This window comes from Palaemon carinicauda, chromosome 1 (assembly GCF_036898095.1).
Source record: "Palaemon carinicauda isolate YSFRI2023 chromosome 1, ASM3689809v2, whole genome shotgun sequence".
NCBI classification, from domain to species: domain Eukaryota; kingdom Metazoa; phylum Arthropoda; class Malacostraca; order Decapoda; family Palaemonidae; genus Palaemon; species Palaemon carinicauda.
Window position 1 is genome coordinate 160,236,793 of NC_090725.1, and position 20,907 is coordinate 160,257,699.

The 20,907-nt window shown below is 38.4% G+C and overlaps 2 protein-coding genes across 3 annotated transcripts in view; both read left to right on the top strand.

Annotated features, from left to right (window-relative positions):
- LOC137643481 (uncharacterized) overlaps window positions 1–7,938 on the top strand; it is a 72,691-nt gene extending 64,753 nt beyond the window's left edge. For both annotated transcript variants that reach the window (XM_068376254.1, XM_068376259.1), the window contains one exon: window positions 7,420–7,938. In XM_068376254.1, coding sequence (XP_068232355.1) covers window positions 7,420–7,624 — 205 coding nt within the window. In that variant the 3' untranslated portion in view covers window positions 7,625–7,938. The remainder of the gene's footprint in view (window positions 1–7,419) is intronic.
- A 3,666-nt stretch (window positions 7,939–11,604) lies between these two features.
- Window positions 11,605–20,907, top strand: part of LOC137620775 (glycerol kinase-like) — a 77,917-nt gene continuing 68,614 nt past the window's right edge. Inside the window, exon 1 of the mRNA XM_068351242.1 lies at window positions 11,605–11,642. Within this exon, the coding sequence (XP_068207343.1) occupies window positions 11,605–11,642 (38 nt within the window). The remainder of the gene's footprint in view (window positions 11,643–20,907) is intronic.

Below are 20,907 nucleotides of genomic sequence, written 5' to 3' on the forward strand. Positions count from 1 at the left end.
TGCACAATGATAATATCCGCAGATAACTTTGATGTTACCCCAAACTGTTTGAGCAGACGATATCATCATAGTGGCATTGACAAAGTTATCTGTGGATATTATCATTGTGCAAGTACAGACACGAACATTTTGATGAACGTACATAAGGTAAATTTATTAGCAAATAAAACAAACAATTTTGCAGCCACATTGCACATTGGACCGAAGCATATATCTTCAATGTTTACATTTATTTTTATGCGTGTCTACTAGTCTATATCTAATCGTCTAATGTTCTCACCGTAGATCTAGGCCTATGTTTTGATGTCAAATGAATATAGAATACACTGCAAAAAAAGACGTTTTGTGACATACCTAAAAAACGAGTGAATTTTCCTGCATCGTTTGGCATCTTGTTCTAACAGCGCCTTTTCAACACGCTTTACCCTATCCTTACGTGGCATTTTGTCGGCTAAAACTTTGAAAGATTCGCCACAGTTGTCTGATCAGCGATCTTCCTGGCTTCTCTCTGGCCCTCTGTTGAGTGCTTACGAAGGCGCGGGAAAATCAACCTTGTTCAGAGCAAGGCCAATAGAATTTTTCTATTGGCCTTGGTTCGGGGCAAGGTTGATTTTCCCGCGCCTGCGAACTTCCCAGGTGTCCGACATAACGAGGTGGCTCGCGAAGTCTATCAGCTCATGTTTATAATCATTACTGTGATAACTGTGTCATGACAGTTGTCTACTTTTTAGAATATAGGCTACTACTTCGTTTTTTAATGGTCCCAAGAAGGCCCCTTGAAAACTCGAAAGGGCACTTTCAAAATTTGAGGGGGGGGTTAGGACGTCGTTAACCCCCTCTCTAGATCCGTCCTTGGGTAGTCCGTGGCAATGGTTAGGTTCAGGCAGCCCAATAAGAATAATCGTGACTTTTTTAAGCACCAGGCCACTGCAAGGGCTTCCCCCTCCACAGCTGCATACCCAGACTTAACGGGCATCAGGAAACGACTGCCACAAAGCGTTATTCTCCAACCATCTCTACAACAGAAGTGGGTTTCGACGGAGGTACAACTGCAATATTGTTGGAGGATGACGAAGCCCGCGCCCTCCTTACTCCAGCCACAGACTGAAACAGTTGGCCATAGCTTATCGTAGTAGGTGAGGCCATCCTTGGCCAACTTGCAGATGGTGTCTTGCACCTGGAGAAACTTCTCCTGAAGGCGCTCATTCCAATAGACCTGTTTGCCTGAGGACTTCTTCAGTAGGTCTCTAAAGTGAGTCATGATGGGCGCTGTTGTCAGGAAGGGGGCCAGCTGATTGACAAAACCATACCATGGCCTGATGTCAGATAGTGTGTGCTTTTGGGAATAGAAAAACTTTTGATGGCAGATAAACAATTTTTTGAAGGCTTGTAGGAGTCCCAACCGATGTCAAACCGGACGAATTTCACTTCTTTCTTGCAGAACTTGAACTTTTCTGGTTTCAAAGTGATGCCTTCATATGCTCATACTGCGAGGAAGTCATACACATGCCAAATGTCCCTTCTACACTGGAATCATAGAGAAGTGTGTCATCCACACACTTATACTTCCTGGGTACTTCTTCATTATCATCATTGAAACGGCGTGTATATGCATCAGAGTCAGAGCAATGTCCCATTGGTGTCCTTTGGTATTGATACCCGCCCCATGGTGTGATTAATGTGGTTAGGGGTATGCTTTCCTTGTTCAGTTCTACTTGGTGAAATCCCCAATAGGCATCGGCCATAGTCTTGTATGAGCAGAGGGGAATGCTAGATACGATATCGAAGGGTGTAGGGGTATGGTGGTCTCCCTTCTATAACTTGCATTGAATTTTTGATAGTCAACCGTACACCTTGGTAGCCCCGATTTTTTGGCCATGTCCCCCATACGTGAACACCATTCTGTTGGCTCTTCAGGGGGAGTTCGTAGTAATACCCCTCTCCTGACATCCTCCTCCAACTGGGCTTTCACCTCTTTTTCCCAGTGCTTAGGTATTGACGCAGGTGTGTGGTAGGCATAAGGAACTGCATCAGGTAATAAGTGGATACGGTGGGGCTCCCCATCCCTTACTGGGAAGGGTTCTTTCTCGGCATTGAAAGCCGTACTTGAAAAATGGGCTAATAACCAGTTTTCTAATCTGGTAAAATTTTCCTCACTAGGGGGAAACGGAATGGCTGACGGTCTCGCAGGTTGATCGGTTGCTTCAGCTAATGTATGGGTTGCACTTGCTGCTGTGGGGGCAGAGTCTGTGAAGGGGGCATGATTTGGAAACGTTTCTGGCACAAGCCCAACTTTCTTGCAAGCATCTAGGGATAAATAAAAATCAATGGAGGACTTTATAAAGTATACTTCCTGGGTTGTGATCCTCGCCTTGTATTCTATGGTACAAGAGGTTGACCCTAAACACTTCAGATGCAGGTTGGCACAAGGAGGTTAAATGGCTGGAGATGCCCCCGAGCGGATTAAGTGAAGTCCGCCGTCTCGGCCAAGTGTAGGAAAAAAGATTGCGACCTGATGGCTGGGCCCTATATATACTGTATGTCCAACATCTGCATTGACACAGTACAAACTGTTCCTGCTCTTCAGTTGATAATGCCGACCTTTTGTAATGCTTATGAATGTAATCATAGATCCGACAAAAATTTAAATCCTACTATTACATTTCTTTGGTAAGTGTTTTATTTTTAATGTTATGCTTACCACATTCTCGAACTATATCAAAATGGTACCAGCAAGTCCATGGAAAACCGTGATTCACTAGTCTTTCATTTTCAACATTGAAGATGAAACCTGATGCAACACTGAAAACCAGTAAACCCTTATAATGTTCATTGATAATGGATGAAATAGCAATTAAGCAAAAAATCAAGTGGGGTGGAACGAGATCTAACGGTTTTGTTAACATTGGTACTAAACTGGATGGTGATAGTATTCCAGTTGCAAGAAAAGCACTTGTAACTATGGTGAACTTAGTGAATAGCTGTTGGAAATTACCAATAGGTTATTTTTTGATAAACGGACTAGGTGCAGCTGATTTGTTAAGGCAGCGTTTGGCTAAACTGCATTCATGGGGGTCAAAATTATCTCTTTGACTTTTGATGGACTGTCAACGAATTCTGCTATGGATAAAGAGCATGGTTGCAGTCAAGATTTTGAAAATATAAAAACTCCATTTCTTCATGCAATGACGCAAGAATATATATATATATATATATATATATATATATATATATATATATATACATATATATATATATATATATATATATATATATATATATATATACACACACACACATATATATATATATATATATATATATATATATATATATATATATATATATATATATATATATGTATATTTACCCATGCCATGTTTGAACGTTAAGTAGGAATTCATTAGGAAAAAAAATCTTTTGTTCAAGGGGAGGGAACTTATCAAGTGGAATTTCACTTAAGAATTGCATAAGCTTCAAGAATGCGACGGTTGGCATTGGAATAAATCAAGATCACAACATCTGGCATAGATTAACAAAAAGAAGTTAAACTTGCAGTACAATTACTTAGTGAATCTATTGGAAAATCACAGCAGTTTTGTCATCATAAATTTCGTAGAATTCAGGGGATACAATTTTATTACCACTATAAATATTTTGTTTGATTTGTTTAATTTAAGGAATTTGTGCGGGTGGGATTTTAAAAGACCAACACAAGGATAACAAAATATTCTTTAAAGATTTTTTGAGTCATGGTGAATTGTATCTAAGAAAAGTCAAACTTACTTGTGGTAAACCTTTGTTGAATTCCAATCGTAAAATTGGCTTTCTTAGATTTATGATTTGTATACGGAGTTTGATTAGAATATATGATAATCTAATAGGTTGTCTTGTACCCCAATTAGAATTTATTTTTTTCTTTTGATGTATAAAATGAGCCAATATCACCTTGAACTCTTTTTGGTCAAGAAAAAATATGGGAGGATGCAATAACAACCCAACTGCCCATCAGTTTTCTGCAGCTTACAAACGAATTTTAGTTCAAGCAGAATTGTTGCCTATATTGCGGGATTCGTTGTCTTTAAACTGAATTAAATCATTGAAGTGTCAAACCTGCATTAATGCTTTTACTGGTACTGATATAACAGCTCTTTGCATTCTTTAATTAGATTGAAAAATTAAGGTGCTTTCATACATCTATCTGATGACGTGATAAATATGTGCATGTGCTGCGAAAAGAAATTCAGAGACTTTGTAGCAATTGGAAGTGATACACATATGGAATTGGATAAAATGGGTATGCAAAAATTTTTAATCTCCATCAGATTATTGTACTTTTATAAATATATTTTCAAAATCATGTAAGGATATAAACGGAACTGAACCAAATAATAATGTTGCTTTACTTATTAAGGCAGTTGCGGAAAAATACCTGCAGATCAAAATTTTCATGCTGCTAAAAAGTTTTCAGCAAGATTACTGGCAAGAAATAAAATAATAAGTCGTCAGACGTGTACAAAATTGATACACTTTAGTGGCCAGTAGTCACTTCCTGAATGAATTGTATGCCAACGTGTAGCTAAAAAGAATCCCAAAACACTAATCGTTTCCTTTTACCTTCTTGACTACTTTGCTTTAAAGGCCAAAAGTCCCTTTATCTTAAATCCTTGTACCTGATGAAAATATTAGAAGGAATTATCCATTTACAAATGACATTTTTATCACTTTGTTAATCTTCCATTTCCCTCTCCGAGGAATTGATCTTTCTTAGGATTATCATAATACTCGAGAGTAATACGGAAAGGGTAAAGTGATAGATGATTACACTCCTCCCAGGTCCTTTCTGCCAAATTGGGGGTGTGTTGGCTATGACAGCTGGCTTCAGCGTTTCCCATAAGCATTGACTACCTGCGCCACCACCATCCATTTAACCTCCTTGGGTTGGCAAAGTCTCGCAATCCTCCCTTCAGCTTCAACTTAGCTGGTTTTATGTTCGCAAGAATAGCGGGTCCCACAACACAAACTTAAGCATCAGTGTCTGGCACTGCTCATACACAGGACCACTCTCCCAAGTTGGCCTAGCATACATCGACACGAATAGTGGGTTGCTGGGACGGCCTATTCCGCAACATTGCTTCTGCCGTTACAACTGCAGTCACTGCACCCGCTATGTCCGACTCCGCTGCCAGATCACTAACGTTATTCCTGGCGCTCCACCCTCTGCAACACTTCTTCAGGTGACCGGTTTTACCGCACAGTAACGTCATTTTCCTCGCGGGACATGAGGAATACCCAGGGGTATGACGAGTACCACGATTACCACAGGGGCATGATTGTACTTTTACGGGGGTGCTCCTGTCACAATTACTAAGGGCAGCTGCTACCTAGGGTTCCTCCTCAAACACACCGCCAGCAGCTGCTCTAGGGGAGCTGGTAAGCCGTGCCCTATTACAAAGGGCGTCGTCACTCGCGGACTCAAGTCCACTGCACATGACTCTGAGGGAGTAAATATCACGAATATCATTGCATGATTGAAATACTTGCCTTTTGAGCACTTTATTAATTAGGCCTACCATGAGCTTACGCAAAAGCATATATTCAGATAAATCATGATTACAATTAGGACATGTGAATGCACAAGCCGTAGCCTTTTGCGTACAATTAGTAAAATAATCATTGAAGGACTCACTAGGCTCTTGGGCCAAATAAAAAAACTCTAGCCAATGCACTGCTTGATTAGAAGCTTTTACTACTATTTGCTTAACCACATTGAATGCCCCTTCAGTAGACAGGACATTCCACTGGGCGTCAGTATACCTAGAATCAAGGGCACGTTGCAATATCGGGACACAATGCTGCCTTATGGGATGAACTGCCTCATTAGGCTTCAACTTGCATAGCTGTAACCAACACTCCATTGACTGTTTCCAAGACCTGAAGGCTGCAGGGGACACCTCAGCCTCGCACTTTTCCGGAGCCGCTGACGAAGGGATCCTTGGTTGGGGTACATTGCTACCTCAGAGTGGCAATGCTGTTATCTCAGCCTAAAGATTCTGGATGGCTTGTTGCTGGGTATGTAACACGTGGTGAGCCTGCAGTATGGAAGCCGGCAATACCCTGATGCCGGTTCCTGAGGTTCCTGTCCTTGCAATCCTACCCCTAGGGGATGCAAATGAGAGTCGTCTCGGCGGCGGTGCCATGCTGTTCCACGGCTATTATTGTAGGTCCTATTTTTCTTTTCATTCGCTGTGCCATGTTGGATCTAAGGCTAGGCGCGAAGGGAAAATAATAGTCAGCGTGGTTTCGTATCTTCATTGCAACCGATTCACAGTGGAAGGAAATACAGATCGTCCGTGACGTGAACAATGACGTCACTTATGAGGGTGGAGCTCAGGCGATACAAGCAGCCTTATCTTTACACACCTTACACATCGTGAACTTCATATTTTGGTGTTGATTATTAGTATGGTTCAAAAACATTTTGCTCTGCCATGGTTGTTTGAAAAACACAAAAGTATCATCAACATATCGTCTATAATACTCTGGCTTACATGTGTCTGGACAACTATTTAAGAAATTTTCTTTCGAAAAAAGTCATAAAAATATTTGAAAACAAAGGTCCCGACGAGGAACCTATAGTAACTCCATCGACCTGCGAATAGAGTTGGCCATTAAAAACAAGCATGGAGTCTTGCACAGGAAGCCCAAGAAAAGTCTTAAAATAATGTCAGTTAAAACAAAAATAATTTGATCGTCATAAATTTTTTTTATCTAAACTAATATTAATGGTTTCATTTAGAGGCCCATTCGTAAAATGTTAAACATGATTTTCATTCGTGGATGAACTTGAAGCATCGTTGCCAAAACAATAATTCTCCATTAAACAGACAGGTTTTCTACAGTAATGCTATTGCTCGTAACAAATAGCTTTCCATGCAGTGGTAAAACAAATTCTGTAGCTTCTGATGTTTAATGAACTAGTGGAAACAATTATCACTTTGCTCAATTTGATAAATCACAGATCATCTTTACTTTGAACCCATTAATATTTCGAGGCTATTTTCAAATCATGCAAATGGATTGTCATCTACAACAAACTTATACCGACTAATGCTGCTTCTGAACTCGTATGAGTTGCTCCTGACACATACTGAGATTACATCCCTAAGAAAAACACTTGGATTTCACAGACACAGATCATTTAATGGATCTGGTACTCAAAGCCAAACGTTACGCTCTATATACGACACATTTTAAGTCTACTTTTATGCTATATCTAATTAAAACAAAAGTAGAGAGAGAGAGAGAGAGAGAGAGAGAGAGAGAGAGAGAGAGAGAGAGAGAGAGAGAGAGAGAGAGAGAGAGAGAGAATTTTTAATTTTGATTCAGAGAAAGTAAATAACATTTTTGTTTCCGCAGACAACTGTATGGTCCCGTGAAACGGTCTCCAGATGCCCTGATGTGGCGTTACATGGTGGCGATGAGAGAAGGATTCACATCTCCAATTGAAGCATGCGGACGTTCATATCCAAAATGTCCTGTGCCAGCAAAAAAAATTCTCAACATGCCAGTGATTAAAGTATGGCAGTTCCTAGCTTCAAAGTTTAATATTAACTTAATGTAAAAAGGAAGTTCTCCCTTTAAAACTAATATTAATATCAAACTGAAGTTCATTGTTTTTAGGAACAGTAGAACACCTTTTGTAAAATGTTGACATAAAAAGAGAAATATGTGAAAAAATCGTCACCCTCCTCATACATAATCATTAAAACTTTATCACCATTCACATCCTATGACAAGTTGTTCTGTAAGATTTTCCTTATTGTAAATTCACATTATCTTGTCTAAATGGGCAATCAAACACTTTTAAAAAGCTATTAGCTCAACATTTAAATATTTAGAGAGCTCTTAAACAACATCACAATATATATATATATATATATATATATATATATATATATGTGTGTGTGTGTATATATATATATATATATATATATATATATATATATATATATATATATATATATATATATATATAGAACAGTTCAGATGTAGGATATGTACACTATGTGATACTCTGGATATCAATCTCTGCTTAAAAGGTATTTAAAATATTTGATCCTGTTGGGGACACAGGAACAGTTGTTTTCAGTCGATTTACCACTATTTGATGGCTCTCAAATCACTATCCTTCTCCAGTGCCGAAATCATTATCCTGTGACATGGCAGACTTCCTTTTCGAGGATCACCCTAAAGTGCCGCAAATTATAGTGACCCATTATTTTCATTCAGATACCAAATGCACTAAAAAAAGAACATCCGACCAATAAGAACAAGACTGATGAATGAGAATGCCTTTAATAATCATCTCTGAGACTCAGATCCATAAAGTTTACAAATCCCATCTAGTACTGAGAAAAAAAAATCTATGTCCACAAAGGATCCACTTCTTTCAAGCGGTAGGGCGCTGAATGCTGAGAGTTTATTGAAATCATATCGCACATCAAGCAAAATTTTATCCCTAAGTCTGGCTAGCTACAAATTTATATATCCGTGAAATTTTCATAACCATATTCAGCCATTTTATAGCATTACAAAAGGGCAAATAATCATTTAACTATAAATTATCCATTAAGATCATGCATCACAAATTTCGAAGGTCCATTGAACAAATACAATCATGTAACAACCATATCTACCAGAATAGAAAAACCAATCTAATAGCCATTAATATAATGATAGAATTCTATTCTTCAGGACAAAAACAGTCTACTTTGGTTTTCTAACTTGGTTGTCAGGAGCAATTGGGCTGCATCCTTGGTCTCTACCTACAGTAGTATTTACGTATCCTATTCCAACTGGCCCTTATTCGTATCTGGAATATGATTCCATCCCCGTAATATACAAATTTGTATTCAATTGCAGTTTAAAATGCCGGTGGTTTCCAAGAAACCTAAACCGAACCACATTCCTATGTCACTAATTTTCTTTCAAACTTACGAGATGTAGATATGACAGAGTATTACTCTTGTAAAATCACAAAATAAATTATGTAGGTGGAGTAAATCCTTTTTTTTTTCATAATTATGAATGAGAATCTTTCTGGTTGAAACTTTCAGCAGAAGGTTATCTAGTTTGTGATCTATTGGGCATTAGCGTGTGATCACCTTGGTCTATGTTGTATTCTTAAGTATAACCCATTTTTACTGTTAAATGTACATGGACTTGAGCCAGTATCTAATAAAAATATCTTTTCTTAACCTACTACTTTCAATTGGGTAACACTAGTGATATATCGCAAAAAGGTCCAGTGGTTTTCGAAACCAATGAAAAAAAAATTCTCACCTACACATTGGTAATAGAAAATGTATTTTCCACAAATGGTTATGTTTCATAATTTTCAGAACAAAATTAGAATGACCAACAAGAAAAACGATACTTCTACAGACAACATAGTCGCACAACTTCAATTTTAATAGCAGTTAAAAAAATAAAAAAAGTTGTTAAAAAGATTGTTGGGTAATCAACTATGCTTATGTAGTCAACAGTTTAAGAGTGATCGTGCATGCAAACGATAAGGCGGAAAATTTTTTACAAGTGTAAGACCAAAATGAAAGCATTTGGGAACCAACCCTTTTTAATGTAGCTTTCGTCTCTAGACTCATGGTTTGATACTAATTTTAGAATTTAGAATGACTTTGCTCATTGTAAATGATTTATTCGTGAGGAGGTAACTCCTGTGAGCCTCCTATCTGGTCCAATACTGGCTCCTAATTCCTCACAGGTCTCTCTCTTAACAATCACCCCTGTGGCTACACTATCCTTTTGTTATCGTCATGAACTTAATTTAAGTAAACGTATTCAATAATCATTTTCCATAAATGATTTCAGCAACCAAAGTCTGCCTACAGTATTAAATTAACTTCATTGGCTCATACATTCCAGTAGTTCTTTTCAATGACCCGTATTCAGTAACTTATGATTTCATAGGTTTCAAAGGCCATAACTTTTTTTTTCCTTGAATGTTGCTTTTATAGTTATCATATCAAATTTCATCTTTCCGTCATAATTAGTACTGCATTGTTCTTCGTAAGTTCATTCAAATACTGGTTCTTCAGTTAATATCAGTTTTACAATAACATTTTCTGTATTCCTAGTGTTTTCTTAATAAACTTAAGATTTTCTTGAAATTCTCTTTTTTTTCTATGTAATTCTCAGTTTGCCTATGTTTATTTCATATTGATCATACGACCCTTGTGTTTTGTTTGACCAACTACTTCAAATGGTAGTTTAATGTCTTTCACTATTTCTATTAATAGTATTCTATCTTTAGATTGATTGTTATGAAGAATAACATGTTATCTCGTAATACTCTTCATAAAGGTTATGTTGTTTAGGTAAGTTTATATTTAAGATTTTGTGAAAGAAATGTAGCTCAGTTACTTATAAACTGTACAACGAGATTTAGCGGAGATAAGAGTTGCAAAATGTAGTCCTTAATTTCGAAGTCAAAGCAATTAGTATTCATCTTCTGATAAGAATTGTAAAAGTAATCAGAGACAAAAACCCTCACACTGCACCAGTTGCAAGCACACCGTGAATAGTATGTGTCCCTTTTTTTTAACAGCAATACAGTTGCTTATTAAATTTCTTTGCTGGATATCTCTAAGCATGAAGGCAAACCACCAAAGGTTGTGTTAAAACTAGGCAAAGTGACAATTGTTGGAAATGAGCTATGCCCCTCTGCCCATATTACCTGAAGATTATATCACCTTTACATAAAGTCAACAAAATATGTCCTGTTATGCCCCCATAATCCCTGAAACTATCTACGTTACTTCCTCCCAAATATAAAGGTTCAGTTGCAATTCTCATACATTCCTTTGAAACTTGCCTCTTAACTAGACTAACTTTGTATGCCTCCATCCGGCAATCAGTTGGTATATCCTCACTACAGAACTGTCAACTCCTTCTGATGTCAATCAGGGAGATAAACTAAGCTTGGGTCCATGGACCTTGGTCAGGGTCAGGGAAGCCCTTCGTCCCTCCCCCACATCGCTTAAAAACGATTTCTAAGGTATTTGATGGCCATTTGAAGCATTATTTTGGCATTATTTCCCTAAAATGCATTACATGCAAAAGATAATATAATGAACAAAATTCACAAAAAGTGATAACATTTTTTTATCAACTCCAATAATTTATTTTTCATGTAACATGTCCTCTTTACATATTATGTTAGTATATCATTTTATCTAGTCAGAACATTATTGTAGTGTTTTGCAAAAGAATGCTCATGATAATTTTTACCATATTCACATTAGAAATAATTAGTAAATCATATTTCAAAATAAATCACACTACCAAATTCCAGTTCCTGTCCAGTCCTATTAAATGCAATATTCAACATAAACTACCACACAACTTTTCGAGTAAGACACTTGTCCCTTGTTTACGTTGTCCTTTTGGTTAGCCAAATCATAGCAACTATTCTAAACTGCAACTGACATGACTGTGAATAATACACATGCTGATATCGATCATTTTTGTTGTCAAGGAACGAGATTTCAGCAACTGCGCTTGAGTGCGTGACACGAGGCTAAAATGCGCGAATCTCTCGCAGAATGCGTGACAGTTGACAGGTATGTCACTATACAGAAGCCTTTCGCTTCCCCAACCTTTTAAGGTCTTCTTACACTCTTAATATTAACAGCCAGGCCATTCTCAAATCTCATTAACTCATCCAATATATGCATCATCCAGCTATGGCTCTTTACTACTGTCTACATTTAACTACTCTCCAATATACTCTCATTATCGACATACGTCTACATTCTCCTCTTAGAGCATCTCTTAAGGTATCGTTCATTTGGTCATTAATCATTTTATCTACACCAATTTTACTTTGGCCTCCTGCATGAATTCTTTTTCCCCTAAAGATTCGCCTCTAAATTCTCTTCCCATCCCACTTTCATTTTTCTCACTTTGTCCTTAATTTTACTCAATCTCGAAAGATGCAGAGATTGCTGAACTGCTGATAAATAAGCATATCTCATTTGTAAATAGAGCAAAAAATAACTGTTGTACATTAGATCTGTACTTCTCTATCCCATGAATAATCATGAATGAGATTTTAAGGTGCATATAAATGCTAAGAATTTTGGAAGGAGTTTGATTGGAGATAATTTTACAAAGGGGCCACCCACTCGCTGAGAAGTGCCCACGGGCAAGCGGCCTTACCACATAATGATGGGTGGCAAAAATGAGCGGAAATGAAATCACAAGTACGAAAGCCAAAAAGACAGTTTTGATAACAAACAATCCTACCAGATCTTGTTTAGCCCCGTGTTCCTTTTTCTTGTTCGCACGGCAAAAATTGATAGACAAGGTTGAACACCTATGTCCATCCACAGGTACTCGACTAGGTTGAGCTTTGGGCTCGAGAGCTGTGAAAATAAAGCAAACCAATGAGGCATTATAAGTGCAACGCCTTTCAAAGATTGCAAGTGGAACCCATGTAACTAATTTACAAGAACTGTACTATGGCTATTAATCACATTTTAGACCAATTACACGAGAATATACGACCATTTTAGAAATAGTAAAGCAACTTATAACCTTGCATTTAAAATTTATGTGGGGCAAAACCGAAAATCCTGACAGCCAAATGTAATGCAGTAAATATGTCTCTTTCGAGAAATGTTTGCCTGATAGTGTTCTCTTTTCTTGACCTAACTACTAACACACCAGAGTCATTTTTTTTGCCCAATGTGTTTTTATCATCGGTGATTAATTTCTGTTCCGTGTTCCTATTGTAACGAAGTTTGCCCATCAGGCGCTGCCCTTTTGTGTAGAAAGGAGAGAGATTTTGAAGGATGAGATTTCCCCTTTTCTTTTTTCAGTTAGTATTACTTTTTTTTGTGCTTAGTTCATTTATGCCAAGAAGTGTTATTAGGTTATGCCACCAGAAGCCTTCAAATGCCCATTAAATATCTTACTTCTATCGAATTCTACTAGCTTTTGGCTTAACTCTTAGCCTTAAATTCTTTCTTTATATTTAAAATATTTTATCAAATGTCATTTTCTGAATGTTCTCTTGAAATGCAGCCTTGCCATTGTATTGTGTCCCGCTTTTCAGGCTATCAGTCCATGAAATTGAAGTATTATTCTTATCCTATTATTCAACAATTTGATCTCTCTCTCTCTCTCTCTCTCTCTCTCTCTCTCTCTCTCTCTCTCTCTCTCTCTCTCTCTCTCTCTCTCTCTCTCTCTTCACATTTATTAATAGGTGTTAATGTTTTTACTTTCACCTGCATTTTGTTATTTATGTATGATAGTGATTTTTTTGCTAAGGTATTTTCAAATTATTTTATGTATTTGTAATTCATGGACTGTGTATTTGCAAGGTTATTATAGGAATATTGTTGCAAGGGTATTTTGGCTTACCAGACAAAGCATATATATATTCATATCAATGGTTGATAGGCATTGCTACTATCTTTGTGGAAGTTGCCTTACTCAAGAATGGACTTGCCCTCCTTTGGCCCTCACCTACCTAGCGAGACTGCTATTATCCCGGGGACTTTACAGAAGAAATTTTAAGGACTTCTCAATGTATGTCTCCTAGGCTGTGAGAATTTTGGCGTTAGCTTCTCTCACTGTTACTTGTGGAAAGATGTTTCAAACTAAAAAAAGGAAAGACGCTCGTCCTTATACTGCTAAATCTATGTGCGTTACCGCTGTTGGCTAATTAAACACTGTCACAGAGAAACATCTGACCCATTCCTCACAGGAACACCCTCAACACTTAATAGCCGAGTCCTGGTGCCTTAATGGCGGGATGCAAACAGAACAAGCAACCGTCATACCCTCGGATCTTACCAACAGACCCTTCTAAATAAACTTTCTACTTTCGTAATCTTACAATTGGACTCTTGCATAGGAAGGATATTTAAAAATAAGCATAACATTAAAACTATATTTCTTAATCATGAAACATTAATATCGCACACCAGCTTAACATTATTACATAGGATAAATAACCCTAACCTATCAAAACAGAATGAATATATATATATATATATATATATATATATATATATATATATATATATATATATGGACTTCACTCTGAGAAATGTAAGAAGCTATAGAGGTGCAGATATTGGTAGTGGTCACCAGCCCCTCATTGCCACACTGAAATTGAAAGTTAAGCACCCAACAGAAAGGTAGATAGAATACCTAGGTTTGATACAACTAAGCTTTTAGAAGAATAGCACAGATAAACATTTGCAATTGAATGTAGGATTCGATTTGCAGTCTTAGAGACTAAGAGATGAAATGCAGACAATTAATGAAGAATGGTGTGATATTAAGAACATATATCAGGCAGTTTGTAGTAAAGTCTTTGGACACGCAGTTACAAGGAGAAAGCCATGGAAATAAAATGATACTTGGGATAGGCCTACTATAAAAAGGGGGGAAAGGCAGAAATTGATAGTTGAGAGCTTTTGAGGAAGTAATGAAAAATACTAGGTTAGAGCATGCTAAGTATTCCAGTATTGATGGTCAGGTCAAAAGAAAAGACAAGGAATGCCAGGAGATTATATTTAGATAATAAAGCTGATGAGGCTAACAAAACTATGAATTCAGGGAGTGGTTATGATATAAGAATCGCTCATAGAATTATCAATGAAATCTCGACTGGGGCAAAGAAGAAGAAGCATATACCAATCACAAAGAGATATGGATCTGTTATAACAATAGAAGATGAACAAAGAACACTTTAGTGAGATTTTGAATAGGAGATACGAAGGGAATAATTTGATTGATATACCTGAAGCTGATGAAGACCTTAATGTGCCCATGAATTAATTCAGTGTGTTTGAAGTCGAAGCTATCATTAAAAAAACTCAAGAGATGGAAAACCCCTGGATACATAGAATAACTGCCGAGATGAAACTGGCCGAGAATGAAGTGACTCCCAGAATACTTACAAGATTATTTTGTAGAATGTGGCATGAAGAGGCAAAACCTGATGAATGGGAGTTAGGAGTGTTGGTGAAAATGACAAAAAAGGAGATATGACTAATTGCAATAATTACAAAGGCATAACATATACGTCAATTGCTATAAAAACATATAGTATGCTTATTCTAAAGAGACTGGATAGAAAGATTGACGAGAATCTGAGAAATGAACAAGCAGGATTTCAAAAAGGTAGAAGTTGTACTGACCAAATTCTCATTTTGAGATATGCTGTACAGCAATGCGTAGAATATAGAAATCCCCTTTTGATGGCATTTGCCGACTATGAAAAAACCTTTGATAGTGTTTACCGTCCAACTTTGTGGAGAGTCCTGCGTTATTATATGTGAATTTGATCAAGTCTGTTCATGAGCATAGCAAGGGCAAAGTTAATGTTGATGGATTTTTATCAAATGAATTTTCAGTTAAAAGCGGAGTGCTCCAAGGAAATGTGTTGTCACCTATGTTGTTTGTCATCCTCATGGATTTTGTAATGCATAGAACAGTCAGAGATAGTGGAGAAGGAGTACACTTGATTGGTGATAGAAAATTAGCAGACCTAGAGCATGCTGATGATGCTGTTCTATTTAGAAGGACACCACAGGATTTACAATGCTTGCTTACCAGAATGCATGTAATATCATACGAGGTTAGCCTCAAGATAAATAGAAGAAAGACAGAGATGATGAGAATGGAGTATGAAATGGAAGAGGAAATATCATTGTAAGGAGAAAAGATTAATGAGGTAGAATTATTTAAGGATTTAGGAACTATGATCTCCAATACAGTCTTTAGAATTAGAATTTAGTGAAAGATTGAAAAAAGAAAATCAGACAATGGCTATATTAAGTAAAATTTGGAAATCAAATCGCATGAAATTACAAATAAAAATCAGACTACAGTATATATCAGTTTAGTGAAATCGGTGTTACTATAGGGATATGAGTCATGGTATGGCAATGAAACAATCTCCAATAGATTTAATAGATTTGAGAGCAAAGCCCTCAGAAGGATATTGGGAGTTAAATGACAGGACAGGATTAGAAATAAAATTATAAGAGATTACTCGAGGGCCATATATGGATGAGATCACGATGAGAGGTATATGGATATGGTTTGGGCATGCGCTTTCCACTCCCCAAGAGAGATTAGTTCACCAAACTTTCAGCTGGGCTCCACAAGGCACTAGAGGCATTGGAAGACCCAAGCCTACATGGCTGGGGACTATGAAGGGTGAAGTAGGAGATGATGAATGGAGAAGTATTGAATTAAAAACTCAAGATAGAGACGACTGGTGAAATTTAACTGAGGACCTTTGTGTCATTAGGCGTAGGAGGAGATGATGATGATGATGATAATGATGATGATGATAATGATATATGTATATATATATATATATATATATATATATATATATATATATAAATACAATATATATATATATATATATATATATATATATATATAAATACATAATATATATATATATATATATATACAGTATATACAGTATATATTGGGTATATATGGACTCTTGCATCACGTTGCCACACTAAACTAAGACGGCTAAACAACAGCCACAGTTCTCGAGGGCCAATAAGGACACTGAAGCATGGTGCAGTCAAATCGATAATCAGTATCCGGTCCTCGTCATGGTCATGAACATTATCAAGAATGGCTCCAATCTAAAGTCACTTAAGAGAATAAAGAACGTTATTAATCGTGTCAAATCTGCTAGCACAAGCCTTTTCAAGTCCGGAATCGTGTCCGTTGCAGTTTGTTTACCACAATCAATAGCCACAACAAGGAGAAGATAAACTACTTTCACTCAAAACAACCACAATATCAGAAGACAAAGGAGGAAGTGCAATGGGGAAATATACATAGAAAAAAAAAAACGCATATGAACACTCCTAGCTAATTAAACTTTCGCACTGTAATCAAAGATAAACTAGAAAAGCCTTCTGAAAGGTCAGACCTCCGCCACGTCAGCTAATTTCTTGAAACGAGCTTGCTTTTCCCAGAATCAATTTAGACTGTAGGTGTATTTGAAGTCTGTGTGACAACCATGTGCAAGCTTGCTGTTGAGGTTGTGGTTAATTCAATCGACCTCTTGCTCAACCTTGATCTTGACCTTGGACCTAGGACTTTGAAAATTAAATCGATTCCATGAATCAACATAACAACTAAAACCTGGAAGTTTCACTACTCTATGAGTAAAATTGTGGCCAGGAAGTTGTTACTAAACAAACAAACAAACAATCGTACAAACAGGGGTGAAAACATAACCTCCTTCCACCTTTGTTGGCAGAGGTAAAAAAAAAACAATTCTTTCATCCACAAGCATGACAAAGATAAAAAATCTGAAATTCACTATAAGAAATGGACGAGTGCACTCGCTTCAGTGAGCTATTCTGTCATTTTGCATGACAAATATCAAATATGTCAAAGACAAGAATCCAGGATCAATTACTATGGATTTATTTTAGGTTTCCTGATTGATTTGCACGCTCAAGGTCTAGCTTCCTCCACGATCTCGTCGTACAAGTCGGCACTCGTTAGTCCTATACTATATGCCTTTGATATCGACTTTAACTCGGAACTCTTCAAAAAAATTCTGAAGGCTTGTGCAAGGCTACGGCCGTCGGCTCCACCGAAGTCTATCTCTTGGTCTTTGGACAAAGTTTTGCAATTCCCTTCGGACATAGACAATCAAACGGCTTCTATTCGTGATCTTACTCAAAAAGTCATCTTTTTAGTTGCAATGGCTTCCGGTGCTCATATTAGTGAAATTGTGGCTCTTTCTAGACGAGGGCCATATTGAATTTAGGGATAATGGTGAGGTTAAGTTATACCCTGATCCCACTTTTCTAGCTAAAAATGAACTTCCCTCTAAACGTTGGAGTCCATGGAAAAAAATTCCCCTACCAGGTGATCCCTCCCTGTGCCCAGTGCAGTGTCTAAAAGTATATTTACTAAGAACAGTGCAGTTTAAAGGTGTTCAATTGTTTGAGGGGGAAACGGTGGGATCCAATTTGTCTCTGAAACGGTTAAGAGCAAAAATTACTTACTTTATACAAAGAGCGGACCTGGCTAGTATGCCATCGGGTCACAATCCTAGGAAAGTGGCTTCCTCCCTGAACTTTTTCCAGTATATGTCCTTTGAGAGACTTCAGGCATAAACGGGTTGGAAGTCCACTAGGGTTTTCTTCAGGCATTATCTGAAGCAATTGGAGGAGATATGTCATTTTGTGGTGGCTGCGGGAAGTGTTATCAAACCCACTGCAATGACGTAGCCCACAGTGCGTTTTAGGGCACTCCTACAGCTTATTTGCAACGAGTAAACAATTGGTTTTTGTTTCAGGAACAAAGAAAAGATGCAATTAATTATTTACTTTTCAGGTTTACTTGTGTCTCTCTGACACGATGTTTGTTCCTTGAGTGCTATAGCCTACCTGTCTACATTTGGGTGATTACCCCCATTTTTTTTGTACATATATGATCTTGTATCTATTGATCAATTTGTCTTGTCATGAGTTCCCCACGGTTCCTTATGTCATGTATTTCTCCCCTAATGTTACCTTCTGTCTGGGTATGGATGGGATGTATTACTTTTGTAAAAAAAAAAATTTCTATGTGCCATTAATGATAATTACTTATCATCCTTTGCACTGATTCTTAGGAATAAAAGTATGTAAACTTTTACATGCCTTTTATCTTATGCCCTATTATTACCTTAGCGGTAATAAATTTAGTGTGCCTCCATATTATTATCCTTCCTGAACATAATTGCATTAATTATATTGGTAGGTATTTGTTCCATACGTCTTACCTACGATGCCTCCTTCAGTTTTGGGTTCCTTAAGGTTCACGACATTGAACTCAGATGCTTTTCCAAATGCAGAGGGCGGTCCTTTGGTCCTTTTTGCCTCCTTGACGGACCATCATACTTGTCTATACTGCCTCTGAACTGTTCTGGGATAGTTATTTGATAATGATACCTATGCTTATTGGAGTAATCCTGTTAGCGCATTTCTGTATTGGGACCTCTCTCTGATGCCTCCTACCGAGTCAAAAGTAATTCTCTGGTACGCTTCCATCCGGACAACACGGCTCAAGCCCAAAAACGGATTTTGACGTAGGAAAAATCTATTCTGGGGGGAGATGGCCATGTCGTCCTACTGACCCACCCTTTACGTTATCCCTCCCTGATTCCTCGTAGGATGCCTCTTTTCACAGTAGTTACGCTGCTATGTGGAATGACTCATTAGGCTGTTTTGTGTTCCCAAGAAGGACTCAGACAAACTCATAGTCATTCTGGACTTGTCGCCACTCAAGTTCATAGTGAACTGCAAGTTCAAGATGCTAACACTGCAACACATAAGGACCTTACTGCCCAAGAGGGCATATACCGTCTCCATAGATTTGTCAGACGCCTATTGGCACGTTCCAATCAATCGTCAACTCTCCCCCTACCTAGGGTTCAAGCTACATCGAAGACTCTACGCCTTCAGAGCCATGCCATTCGGGCTAAACATAGCCCCAAGGATCTTCATGAAGCTTGCGAGCGTAGCTCTCAAACAATTACGCCTAAAGGGAATCCAGGTGGTAGCCTACCTGGACGACTGGCTGGTGTGGGCAGCATCCAAGACAGAATGTTTGCAAGCTTCCCTACAGGTGATCCAGTTCCTAGAGTATCTAGGCTTCAAGATCAACAGAAAAAAGTTTCAACTTTCTCCATCTCAAAGGTTCCAGTGGTTGGGAATCCACTGGGACCTAGTGTCACACCAACTCTCCATCCCGGCGAAGAAGAGGAAGGAGATAGCTGGTTCTGTCAAGAGACTTCTGGATTCCGAAAGGATATCAAGACGCGAACAGGAGAGAGTGCTGGGTTCTCTCCAGTTTGCCTCAGTAACAGACCCAGTGCTAAGAGCACAGCTAAAGGATGCAACCGGAGTTTGGAGAAGTTATGCATCAAACGCGCGAAGAGATCTGATAAGACCAGTACCGCTTCGTCTACGTACGCTTCTCAGGCCTTGGTCCCAAGTCAGGCAACTAAAGAAGTCGGTGCTTCTTCAGCCACCTCCCCCCTTGTTGACTATTCACACAGACGCCTCGAAGGAGGGGTGGGGAGGTCATTCCCCTCGGAAGAAGGCCCAAGGAACTTGGTCCAATCTATTCAAGACATTTCACATAAACTTTCTGGAAGCTATGGCAGTACTCCTTACCTTGAAGAAAGTCTCCCCTTGTCGCTCGATCCACATAAGGTTGGTACTGGACAGCGAGGTGATTGTGAGATGCTTGAATCGACAAGGATCGAGGTCACCACCACTCAACCAAGTGATGTTGGCCATCTTTCGACTGGCGGAGAAGAAGAAGTGGTACCTGTCGGCAGTTCACCTTCAAGGAGTCCGCAATGTGACAGCGGACGCTCTATCCAGGTTTACACCGATAGAGTCGGAATGGTCCCTAGATGCAGGATCATTCTCCTTCATCTTGAGTCAAGTCCCAGAACTGCAGATAGACCTCTTTGCGACGAAAGACAACAAGAAGTTACCCCTTTACGTGTCCCCGTACGAGGATCCCTTGGCGGAAGCAGTGGACGCGATGTCCCTCGACTGGAACAGATGGTCCAGGATTTACCTGTTCCCTCCTCACAACCTTCTATTGAGGTTCCTCAACAAACTGAGATCTTTCAAGGGAGTAGCGGCAATGGTGGCTCACAAGTGGCCGAACAGCGTGTGGTTCCCTCTGGCATTGGAACTACGGCTGAAGTGTCTACCGTTACCAGATCCAGTTTTGACCCAGTGAGTTCAGAAGTCGACTGTCTTCGCTTCATCACAGAAAACCCGGAACCTGCAGCTCATGATTTTCTCTCCC